Here is a 12,904-nt window from a genome sequence, read left to right on the forward strand (position 1 = left end):
GAAGCACTGAAGCAGAAAATCTTTGATTTAAACTTTTTAAAGTTTAACTGGCATTATTTACAGAATTATGGTACTTATATGGTGAGTTTAGTTCCGACAAGAACTTTTACATAAGGCTCCCTCAGTTCAAACTATGCTTTTCATCCTGGCACTAGTCTAATCAGAACACAGGACATAACCCAAGCAGAAGAAGAGGCAAGGAAAAAAACCCAAAATATATTCCTTTTAACATGTTGGAAACATCTGAAAATTATAATGAAGCAAAGTCATCTGGAGCAGTTTTGCATGTGAAACAGAAAGGTCTGATATAAATTAGTGGCTTTGTGCTACTTCACAGCTCAGTTCTGCTGAAAGAACTCCACTGTAGAGTATACACACAAATACTTTCACTAGAAAAGAATCTACATGGGGAATTTATACAGTGCTCCAATTTTGAAGGAAATAAATTTTATCCCATCTGTTCCTAAAATACCCCAAACGCTAGTAAGACTAACATGATTCTTAGGACTTTTATCCAAGTAGACCACAAACAGATGTTTTTCAACATTCATCCAGAACTCACATTACAGGAGGAAGAACTCCTCCTATAGTACCAAAGGAGTCTTTCCTGAAGCTAAAAAAGAGTCATGGACAACAGAATGGGAGCTGTATATCTCCATAAAGCTGGGAATCACTTCTGCCTACCAACACCTCAAGCATAGAGAGGAACCAAAACCAATAGGTATTGAAATCTACAGATGGCCAAATGAGCCAGCCTTACTGCTTAATGTGAAATCTTCTAAGATGCTGCAATACCAACATGCCTTTCATCTGTATCAATGACACAACTTTTTGTAGTAGAGAGCTCAGTTACCTGGAAGAAGGTGCTTTTTTGATCCTTTCAAATTGCAGTTCCCTTGTATAGGTGACACATAAACATGGTAGCCTCTTAAAAAACCAGGCTCTGACTCATCTGTGAGATAAGAATCCCAAGACAGCGTTACTGAATGGTAAGTGAGGTCAACTTTTCTCACAACAGGGTCAAGCCGAGGAGCTGGAAGAAAGGAAATTCAAGTTAAACTTGCAATTATTCTTCAAGTGTTTTCTCTCGTCATTTGAAAAATCCACACTCCCATGTGGTGCTTATGTTTATATCTTTCTTGTATTTAAAAGCTGAACAAAGCCAAAGTTCTCTACAAAAACTGTCAGCTTCACAGAGCCTTCATGCATCTACGTAATACACAAAGCAATGACTGATAATCACAGCTTTGTGTGCTGATATAGAACTTTTAAATGCTTCACTGAAGATACAGAAGGAACACAGAAAATACAGTTTTATCTAGCTGGAGGAGGAGGCAATTATTCTATTTGTGACAAATCAATTCAGCAAATGCACAAATCCTAAACATGTTGCCAACTTACGCAGCTCCCTGAGATAACCAATCTTCTTTTCCAATATGGAGGCCTTATTAGCAACAGATCCATAGATACGGAATTTGTATCTCACCCCTGGAACAAAAGCAGCTAGAAAATAGTTGAACAAAAATAGGTTATGGTTTGTCTTTTGGTGTTACTTTTATATAATTGCTTCCTACAGAGGTCAATAACCTATTAGACACCTTCTCTGAGTGCTATAGTACTATTAAAGCAACTGAAGGAGACAGAGGGCAAGCCAATTCTTGATGTGCATTATGTGAATGAAACACATTTATTCTGAGTGAAAGACAGAATTGGGGGAGGGGTCTGTATATTTTTTGCTGCCACACAGTGTTCAAGGTGACTGCACAATAGACTCCAAATGCACCAAAAAGACAATTTCATTTACGTTTCTGGCACAGGCAAAGGCTGCGTTTTGGACTGTTTGATGCACATCAAACGCACCAGGATTCCATGTTATCCTCACTGACATCCACTCCCATTCACATTAAGCAAGTGCAAACCACTGAATAATTTGACAATAGTCTTCCCATGTGTTACCACATTCCCCTTCATTACGTGCAGGTTTCCATACATTTGGATGAACTGAGCTGCAGTTCCCTTATTGCAAATTTATATGTGCTCAGCCAAATTTTGTTCAAACAAGTTTAATTCCGAAGTGAGCTCTCAGCTTGAGAGACTCTAGGAAGGCTAAATTCTTGCAGCTGTGGAAGCAAATCAGAGCAACTCTCACACAGCCAGAAAGGATTTAGGCCTACTGGCCACCACTGGAATAAAAAACATGCAACTGATCCTAAGCAAGGACTGGTGCTGAGATGCATCATTTGTGGCACACTGACAGCACCAAACCTCTCACTACACTGTGGGTTTAAATTGCCCGAGTCTAAACTTCTGATCCATGTTACAGATAGGATAGAGTTCCCTTTTGTGTCTCTCTTGCTAAAATATTTTAACTCCTTCATTAACCTCACCATCCTTCGTCAAGATGCTGCTATAAGCCCCTCAGAAGAGGTTTTGTCTAAAATACTGAGTTGACTTTTCTCATATAGTATGCTGGCTTCCAAGGCTTAATAGTGCTGGTACATTTGTGGTGTCTAATTAATTTCGTAGGAAAAACATGATGCCACATGCCTTTGAAGAATTACACCTGCATAGCACAGAAGTCAATATTCCACATGATTTGTTTCCTAAATTCAATTAATGCCCATGGCTTGAAGGATTGCTGCACAGTCAGAAATAATAGTTGTTTGGCTTTCACCTGAGCTGATCACAGCACTGGAAGTGTTGGGTCCAAATCTCTTCCACTGCAAATCACAAGGCTGCAGCCTGGGAAAGTTACACCAATCAATAATGTAACTGTCATATATACTTCTGGGCTCCCAGGAGATTAAAATGCCATCATCTGTACCATTAACCAGTCCTTCCTTAAGCTCTTCAGTGCCTAGGAATGAACAAAACAGAATCTCTTATTATTGTCCTGCATGAGACTTCAGACTCATAAATGAAGATCAATACAGTTCCTATACTAACAAGCTGAAAACAATAATAGAAGAGTGGCATTCCTTCAATAAATGACATATGGGGTCTTTCACATGCTAAAAGCTGACAGCTCAGAAACCATCCAGCAACCGTTACTACACATTCACAAAAAAAATCAGCTGTAGAAACCTAGAGTCAGAGAGTCATAAGAGACTAATCACAGTGGCACTAGCTGCACCATCAAGGCACCTACTGCAGGTGTCAGGCCCTAGTTGTAGGCTAAATGTATTTTGGTCTGTAGAGATGCTCTGTGCACTTAAGCTTAATAAACACAGAGCAACGATCCTGCAGGAGAAAATACAGTTGTAATTTTCAGATAGCAGTGACATAAGTTAAGAGGTAAGGTTAATTTGTTGCCCAGGATGATAAATTATGACTTCACTAAAAATAGGTAGAAACAAAACTCTAATAATGTAATTATAACTGAAAATACTCTTACTGTTATCTGGAGCTCCAGAGATGATCAATACTGAAGGAAGTGAAAAATTAACATTGTTCTTTGCCATGATACTGATTCTGTAGGAATGGTTATCAATGAAAATCCTTGTGCTATTGTAGACTGAAGAAAAGGAGAAGCTTTCAGGCTTAGAGCCATCTTCTAGTTTTTCCCAAGTTACTTCATATGAAATAATTTTTCCGTTTGCTTGAAAACTTGGTGTTTTCTGAGAAAAAAAGTTATGGATGAAGAGAACAATAACTTTTGCTGAAAAATCATTGTAAATTTTGCTGAAGAAATATGAGAGGATAATTTAGAACTTTAAAAAACTAACAGGATGTATTACTTCTGTAAGAATATAAACCTTTGTTTCTATACATTTATGCACATACTAGTTGAAATGGAAATGCAGAATTCTTGGTAATCGGATCTGTCTTGTTCTAATACTTACAGAAACAGAATTGTATCTCTGAAATTCCAGGACAGCACACCATCATAGTTACATGTGTTCTGAGATATTTTGTATACAATCTGTTTTAGATTTTTAAAAGACATTTTCATACTGAATTGCTATCAATTGCATACAACTCACGTGTGCCATTTCCAACACCTTTATGAAGGGCTTTGTTTCTATTTCTGTAGGATGTCTCACCTTCCAGAACAAGGTCACATTTTGTCCCCCCAGAACTGGAGTAATTTCTCTCCACATGTCCAGTTTCCCTGATGGAGCTGCAATAAATATAGAAAAACAAGAAAATGAGAATGCTCTGGGCGCAGAAAGGATAGGCAGTTTAACTGCTTCCTCCCATTTGAAGAAATTCCACTCCCAACATCTCCTTTTTCCCACCGCTCCCAGGTCTTGCCCAAACATTATCCTTTAACATCTTTCTCCCTTCATTCCTTTTTCTGAATTAAAATCTGGTTAATTTCCCCAGAAAATCTTTGCTTGCAGTCACCAGACTCTTGTTCCCACCTCTGCACCATTCCTCCAGGCCTCACAGGGCACTGTAACTCGGTCTGTCCATCTTCCCAGTCAACTGGATTTCCCACTGCCTGCACTGGATGAAATGTCCAAGACTAGCAGGTAGGCTGAGAACTATTTAAGACATCTTCTTGAAGTTTGCTCAGTGTGTTTCTTTTATGCATGCAACAGGCCTCTGCTTTAGCTACACAGCAGAAGAGTAGCAACAAACAGCAAAGACAGGTGCCAAGCAAGGAACATCCCTCAAACTTTGCTTCTCCACAGGTTGGACATACTTCCTTCCTTCGTTCTGATGGGCAGGGGTGGGCTCCACTCACTCCACCTCCAGAAGTGCTTGGCCGCCCCGCAGCGCACCCTGGCCGTGTACTCCGTGTACGGCTGCAGCCCACGCACTGTGACACACTTGTGCCGTGACTCCATGTCGGAGCTGTTGTGCTGCAAAACACAAAGACACAACAGCCACAGCTCAGAACAGCATCTTCAGCAAGATGTTATGAGAAAATAGCTCTTCCTCTAGACCCTCCAAAAGCCAGTTAAGCTTCACTTGGGAAAGACAATCATGGCACAACAATCAAAAAACGAAAAAGCCAATAATGCACAAGATCAAAACAGTGGGAGATCCAAAAAGACATCTGGAAGTCACTCTGTGTAACTGTCTGAGTCACTCAGAACCCTCCACATGAGTACTTTTCACATCCAGGAAGGAATTTACTGAGATCTTGCTTTCATAGAGTCTGGAGCTATTACCTCATGTAGAAGTAGGATGCTGTTCCAGATCTATGCAGAGCAATCTACAGCTACCTTTTCTTTCCATTTTTTTTCCCAGCATTTACCCCACTCCCTCCTAAGAGACAGAGTGAGTTCTGGTAAGAGTCAAAAAGCCAGCATGCCTTTAAGCCTCTCCTCAAAACTGTCTCTTGCAATAGCCAGCTGCGGTGGCCACTTGATCTGACAGCTCTTAAGCTACACTCAAGACAGAACACAGCTTGACTGTGATCTTCAGTGTGCCTTTTTAATGTGCCTCTAGAGGCAAGCTGCCTTCTGAGAAAAGAGCTACAGAGAAGTGACAGTACATGGCCAAAGAGTCTGTCAACCCCACCTGTTGTGGAAGAGGTGGAATAAGATAAGGAATCTACTCAAATAATCTTCTAGGAGATCGAAGAGGAAGGAAAGAAAAACTGTTCTGGGATTCCATCACAAGAAATCAGACTCACTACCATGAATTACAGTCAACAGCACACAGAAGATCTCGGACTAATACAAAAGAAATCTTCAACTCTGCTCTGTTGTGTGTGAAATGACACGACCAATAAAAACAAATCAAGATTGCCAGTAGCTAATATATACACAACACATATTATACAACTCTACAATTATTAGGCCCCTCAGTGTTTTCATTAACGTCAACAAATCTCAGAACCCATCCAGCAGAGCACTGAGCCACAGTTAGACCAGCCACACCACGTACTTCTGCCAGAGTACAGGCAGTGTTTGGAGTGTGAATTAGAGCCAGCAGTGGCTGCCCACATGGACCACAAAATCAGTGTAGTGCTTGCGAGCAAATAAATCCGGAAAACAGACACGTCAACATGCTCGCAAGATTTAGAGTGTATCTGTATTGCTGGGGAATTATTTTTTAATCTCACATCAGAAAGATCTTCACTATGTTTTTGTTTAGGAAATTCAGGTTCCGTACCAGTTCTACTTTGCCATCAGGTTGGAGCACTTCAGTCTGCCAAAAGAGTTCAATTCCAATTTTTTCATAATTCCAATGTAATGTAATTTCTGTATCTGTGCTATCTTCCCAGACCTGTAAAGGTGCAGTAGGATATACTGCCAACAGAAAATCTGAGTTAGCTCTTGTAAAACAAAAAATATATGCAAAAGTATGTTAAGATATTTTAGCTGAGTAGTAAAAGCAAATAAAAAATACACATTTTTCTTCTAATCCAGAAGAAACACATATGAATTATAAAACTTCATTTCAGAATATAAATATAAGTAAATGTTACACAAGGTTTAAAAAAACCCCTTGTGCTGACTTAGAAATATTTTAAAACATCATGGACAAAAGGAAGAGGGACATTTATTGCAAACCAGTAAACTTCTCTTATTCAGGGCCTGGCAGAAACTCCTGATGTAACATGGTAACATTTGACACATTTCTACACCCTGGAATTGGGCCTCCTTGACAGAAATTTTGTTCACAACTCTGGCTCCTGTCAGTAGTTATTCTCCAGTAAACAGTGCCAATGCTACCTCTTCCAAAAGATTTCTGAGATCCTTTATTGCTGTGTAAGAGTATTCAGCAAGTGAACTAAATCTCAAACTCTCCCATATTATCAGTTAATAGTGAGGAAAGCAATGCAATGTGGGGAAATGGCAATGCAAGTGAGGGGTATGCTTACACCCTTGGCCATTTATCCTAAAACTTCATGAATTACATTATTGAATTACACTACTCCATGAAACACAGTTTGAGGACGTTCATACATGAAAGACTTTGTATTTGATATAGAAGGTCCAAACTACCACATGCAGAATTGGAAACTATGGATTTACGTTTTTCTTTACTTACTGTCATCCTTTAAGTTAGGAAAATTCTAATGTAAATATTTGCAGGATCAGAGAAAACCTGAAGGATTTTACAGGAATCACTATTTAAAAGCTTAACTCATCACAGATATTATACACCATTTCTTTAACTTGCAACAATCAGTAAGACTGGAAAAAGAATATTGTAATAAAATTTTAATGTACTTACCACACTGAATGTAAACTATTCTGCCTGACTTCCCATGACAACAGTTTATGACATTGTGTTGTCTCCCTACAACCTGTCAATTTACTCCTCCACTTTCTTGACCTATTTCTTCTACTTCCAAACAATCAGATTATCAAATTTTAGAATTTTCATGCCTCTCTGAGACAAATCTAACACAGAGAGACATTTAACATAAGTTCCTTTGTATAAAAAAGCATGGCTAGCATAACTGTCAACAATGACTCTGAGGAAGGAAGCAGTGCCAGGATGCAGCAGTTACACCAACATCCTCCTAAGCTATTGTCCTTTCAGCTTCTTCAAACAGGTAAGGCAGCCACAGGACCTGGGGAACACTGAAGTCAGACATGGGGACACAAGGAAAACTGGAAATACTCTGGAGACTGAAGAAATACCCAGTTGTTTTGAGGCAGGAGTAGGAAGGAACTTATGGGACCCGGGGCACACAGAGATAAAGGATACAACTACTAGGGAACGAGGAAACACAGCCATCAGATACTCCTCAGAGAAAAACCTGGCTTTTGCCACTGATGAACCAGTCTTCCTCCCTTACAGTAGCACAGTGGATGTTACTGTTCCATATTAGGACCAAGAGCACCATCACTTCTTTCCCAGCAATAACTCCATCACGCGTATCACATCACATATCATACCAATTTCCATAAATACCAATTTTGCTTAAACTCCCTATTTTATATCCTTGCATCATATTGCTTTCTCTTCCATAAACTAGCTTCAGCGAAGCAGTAGATTTTAAAACATTAAGGGGTCATTCCAATAACCAAATCTGACCTTTGGAGTAAAGCTGTTTTCTACTGTTAATGCAACTTTCCAAAGCTGAAACTGAAGAGAGAGCAGGTAACTATAGCACAGGGACAGATAAGTGATTAAACAGTGAAGATAAAAATCAAGGACTTTCATACTTTAAACAAGGACGCAGAAGTATCAAGCTCAGAAGGAGCAACAAAAAGCCCTAAACAAAGACACAGAAAAAAACCCCTTACTTCTGTGTTTTATATCAAAAACATCTGTGGCAGTTTTCTTTCCCAGTGGGTTTTCCACAGTCAGTGTGACATTCCAGATCCTCTGCTGGCCTATATCCCAAGAACATGAGCACTGCTTAGAACAACTTGCTTCACACAGAGACATATTCTGGGATGACCTATAAAAGAAAGGGAGAGGTAGGAGGCAGGGCAAAGAGAGAGAAAGATGTCTTTCCATGATGTACAATCAACATAGATCTTGAAGTTTCTGATGTCCAACTAGAATACAGCATCATAAAAAAAAAGGCTGAGGGGGGAATATAAGAAGCCACCCAGTTCTTTCCCTTAGCCTGAAGTAGGATGAACACAAATATTCTTAAAAGAAAGTTTTCTTTGAAGATCAGGTTTGTCTTTTTAAGATACAATTACATTGCTTTTAGAAATTTTCTTACGGATATTCTAAACCAGAGACTTATTTGCCAAGACTTAAATAATTTACATGTCTACCGCTAAGCTTTTAAATGAAGCTGTAATTTCAACTGCATCTTGAAGTGCGTCTTCTAACCTTCCATTTTTAAAACGCCACCACAGTATCTTAATAGAAGTGAATGATGCAGAGACCCAGAATGTATGTGCAATGCTGGCCTGTTTTCTGCTGAGATCTTTTGATGAAAGTTTGTTGTGATGATGAGGTATCTGTCCTGTTTCCCTTTCTCTGCACACCTTGCTGTAAAGACCCTCTCCTCATGTAAGGGCCATGTCTGATATGACAGAGCTGTGTACCCTTTACTCAGCCTGCTAAAAAACCTTTGAGAAAGTCTGCAGATTTTTTTTTTGTTTTTAAAGTAAAGAAGCCAGGTGAAACTACAGAAATTATAGACACAAGAAGGACTTTTGAGATAGGATTGTCAGTAGCTCAAGGACTCAAGAAGGAAAACATCAGCATGTAAAGCTCTAAACTCCTAAAGGAAAAGAACTAGGGAGGCTAATCAAGCTAAGTGCTGAGTCAGCATTAGTGTCAATGGATCATGAGCACACCACTACTCAGCCTACCAGCTGATCAGATGCTAGTCACCTGTTGTGCATGCTACCCAGTAATTATGTTATACTTTTAATTTACCTACATCCTGATTTCAGGGTGTCTTCACACCTACTGAATGATATCCAAACATATTAACTCAAAAGAATGGTTAGAATAAGCTTTATCAGGCAGAACTTGATCTTGTAAACTTATTATAGCTAGCCTAATTCAGAGCAGTTCTGCACTGCTCAAGCTTTGTTAAGTAAGTGGTCAGTGAGGCGGAAAGAGGCAAGCAGCTAATTACAAGAACAAAAAGCATTTCCACAGCTTGTAAGGGAAAGATGGTGACTGTTTGGTACAGCACAGATCAGAGTTAATATAACAATGAGACTTACATTTCAGACAAGTTGTACCGTGGTGAGTTCCGTCCATAGAGATAGGTCTCTCCTTCTGTCCAAGTACATGTTACTCTTTTCATATCTTGAGTTTGGCAGGAAAAATCTTTAGGTGTGTCAGGTGGTCCTTGTCAGATGAAATAATGAAAAAAACAACAACATCACAGCAGTCAAGGCAAAACTCATCAACCTTTTTAATATATTAACAAATTAGAAAAAATGGGTAAGTACAAAGTCTGGTTTACTAGAGATGTTATTACTGAAATTACACTTATTTCAATGACCACTCTGCAGAGATAGTCAGGATAATACCATGAGTTAATAACAATCAAACACTTATATACTCTCTTTTTTTTAATACTCATCCTTTCATTTATTCAATCTGGTTTTTTTTCTATCTTTAAATATTGCTATTAGCCTTCAAAAAGGGGACTGTGCTGAGTTTTTACTACATGCACACAGACTATGAAGCTGAACTCCTAAATGGGTGGGTATATTTAAGAATCAATCACCTGCCACATGGTCAATTAATTTAATGCTATTTGTCCTGCTTTCTATATATAAGTTTACAGGCCTGAAGTCAGGCAGAGTTCAGCCAGGTAAGACAAGACCATGACAACTTACAGAAAGCTTTTTTTCCCCGTCCATTTTTTCCACATTCTTGAGTTAATAACAAGAGGAAAATAAAACTGTTAACAATGTGTTCACTTACTACCCACAAAGAAAGCTGCCTCATGTGACTCCCCATCTTCATCGTAACAGTAAACCTGGATGTTAGACCCCTTGTCATGTGACAGATTTTCCACAGTAAGAAGTCTGACTTGACTGTTTGTGTGCTTGAAAACATCAACAGTTGGGTAGACAGAGAATTCCTTAATGGTTTGACCTTTCCTTCCTATGCAGCAAAGAGTGATATCAGAGCCTTCTGCTAAAAATTTTTCTTTTGGAAAGATTAGTGGCCCGCTTCTATTTGAAGTGTCCAGGCCTGCAAATTAAAAAAAAACATTTCAAAATCTGCTCAAGTCAACAGCCCTCAGCCAGAACACAAAACTAAGCATTTACACAAGAAATTTCTAACATTATCCATTCACAGACTTTTATTTAGTATTCTTCCCAATACAGAGATGAATTTCACATGTAATAATACCTTTCTCTTAAACTCATAAACATATAATGTAGTCCAACAAACTACCTAAAAGACTAGATCTGTTTTACTGCCTTTCACTTAGAGAAAACAAAAATGTTCTGCCAAGAATTGCCTTTACAAAGGAACACCACCTCCTGCTCCTATGCACAAGTTGTTGCTTATATCCAAGATGCCTGCTCCTGAAGACTTTGAGCAGAGGGCTAGAAAAACATCTGATGTTCATGCAGAGCTCAGCTAAGAGAAGTCAGCGCTGACTGAATCAGATCAGTGAGGGGATAATCAACTTGGAATGAGACTCCTATAGCCTTCTATGTTGGACTGCTTGCTGGGTGCAAAAATTAGTGGTATTTAAGTGACTCACAGTCTTTTACACATATTGCACAGATAAAATCAACTCTCAAGAATCTGATCCAAAAACCTGATGACATCTAGAGTTATTATCTTTCAGAGAGCTCTAAATCAGGTCTGTAATGTGGGATCAGTTTGTGACCAAGAAATAGTATTTTTGAACCCCATTCACTTGCAACTGAAAAAAAATAAAATCTCCAAGATTGAGGAGATTGTGGAACAGAAAGAGAGTCTTGCATCCTATTTTCCATTATATAACAAGAGGGAGATGAGTGCCACAATCCACGTATGAAGACCTGTGATGCCTCTGCTATACACATGATGCCTCCAATATCTTAAAAGCCCTTGCTGCTCCAAATGAGTGTTTCATTATAAAATCACTGTAGTCATATTTTCTAAAGTAGTTACATATTTTGTTTAAACAAGATTCTCTGGAAATCAAACTGCTCTAGTAAAACGTAGTCATCTAAAAAAAAAGATAACATTTTGTGATGCCATTAATTACATTATTGGTTCACTCCGTGTTAATTCTTGTTGGAAAGGATGAAAGTTTGGTAAGAAAGTTTCACAGATATGTAGGCTTGGCAGAAAGATCTCTGAATGTAGAAACTGAGGATGAGATAGAAATGAAAGCAAGTTTTGATATAGAGTAAAAGATGTTTTGCTGAAACACTGAGCACTGAACAACTGAGAAGGCAAAGGTTGGAGATGAGTTGGAAGGAGATTTTTATGAACAGGACAAAGGTATGTGACTACAAACAAAGACATGTTTTTCACCAAGTAAATAAGTCTCAAGAAGAGCATAAGTAAATAGAAAATATGTTTTTACTAAAAAAAGAGATATCGCAGGCAAACAAGAAATGTCGATGTAGCAAGAAGAAGAGATGTCTGAGAATTTTCCATTGTAAGCTTAAATTGTAACTTACTTACTCTTGTGATTGGATAATAATGGCTATAATATGGTGATGGTAGTAGCTATGATAGGCTATAGGCAAATGTAAAGGTATTGTTTATGGTGCTTATTGGTTGTTATGTGTTAAGATACACAGCAAAGAAAAGTACATAATGCTTTGTAACTTGAACAGAAAGTGGCTTCAGGTATGCCTACAGCTGGAGCTGGCAGCTGTAGGGCTGGCTCTGGACACCCACTCCCTGAGCTGCTGTAACTTTGCCTATGCAATAAACAGCTTTCAAGAGAGCCGCCTGAAGTCCAGACATCCTTCGTGAACCTTTCTGCTATAAATTCTCATATAATTCTCACATAATTCATAAGACATTCATTCCAAGTGACATAAGGAGCTGACTTCCTCCTTTCTCTCTGCCTTCTGTTGATGCCTAAGTTTTTAACTTTTATATTTTTCAAATTCTGTACTGCTTAGTGTGTAACTCTGAAAGTTTCTTGTAGCCTGTTAATTTCTATTCTTGTGCTAGGTAGACATAACAAAGCCTCTCTGGCCTGCTCTTCAAGGACACTTAGACCGTCCTAGGCCAAAAGTATAAACCAAAGAGCCGCTAAGGGGGGATAAGCTGAGGGCAAAACTGAAGCTTTAATTGGAGAATTAAACCTGCTATGCAAATGAACCAAACCTATAAAAGAGTGAAGAACTCGTGACCGGTCATCCATCTTGCGGTCCATCTTGGCAACAGCCTCTGGGCTCCCCAGGGGTACCTTTGAAGGCCCTTCAAATAAATCTGTACTTTTGTTCCCTTATTCCTGTCTAGTCTCTGTGTCTAGGAGGCCTCTTAAGGCATCAGTTCTTTGGTGACCCAGATGGAACAACGAGGCTTCCGAAAATCCTCTGGGACTCAGAAAGATCCAGCTCAGCTTCCTCCCCCTCTGCTGGCACCCGAGGGG

General features: G+C 39.0%; 1 protein-coding gene across 4 annotated transcripts in view; it reads right to left on the reverse strand.

The window, feature by feature from the left end:
- The window catches only part of OSMR (oncostatin M receptor), a 33,839-nt gene that overhangs the window by 7,294 nt on the left and 13,641 nt on the right, over positions 1-12,904 (reverse strand). For all 4 annotated transcript variants that reach the window (XM_019283312.3, XM_010395192.4, XM_019283311.3 and 1 more), the window contains 10 exons: positions 10,267-10,539; positions 9,555-9,681; positions 8,160-8,317; positions 6,070-6,206; positions 4,649-4,808; positions 4,044-4,120; positions 3,395-3,617; positions 2,675-2,857; positions 1,402-1,503; positions 854-1,033 (listed from right to left, as the gene is read on the reverse strand). In XM_019283312.3, the coding sequence (XP_019138857.1) occupies positions 854-1,033; positions 1,402-1,503; positions 2,675-2,857; positions 3,395-3,617; positions 4,044-4,120; positions 4,649-4,808; positions 6,070-6,206; positions 8,160-8,317; positions 9,555-9,681; positions 10,267-10,539 (1,620 nt within the window). The remainder of the gene's footprint in view (positions 1-853; positions 1,034-1,401; positions 1,504-2,674; positions 2,858-3,394; positions 3,618-4,043; positions 4,121-4,648; positions 4,809-6,069; positions 6,207-8,159; positions 8,318-9,554; positions 9,682-10,266; positions 10,540-12,904) is intronic.

This window comes from Corvus cornix, chromosome Z (assembly GCF_000738735.6).
Source record: "Corvus cornix cornix isolate S_Up_H32 chromosome Z, ASM73873v5, whole genome shotgun sequence".
Lineage (NCBI taxonomy): Eukaryota > Metazoa > Chordata > Aves > Passeriformes > Corvidae > Corvus > Corvus cornix.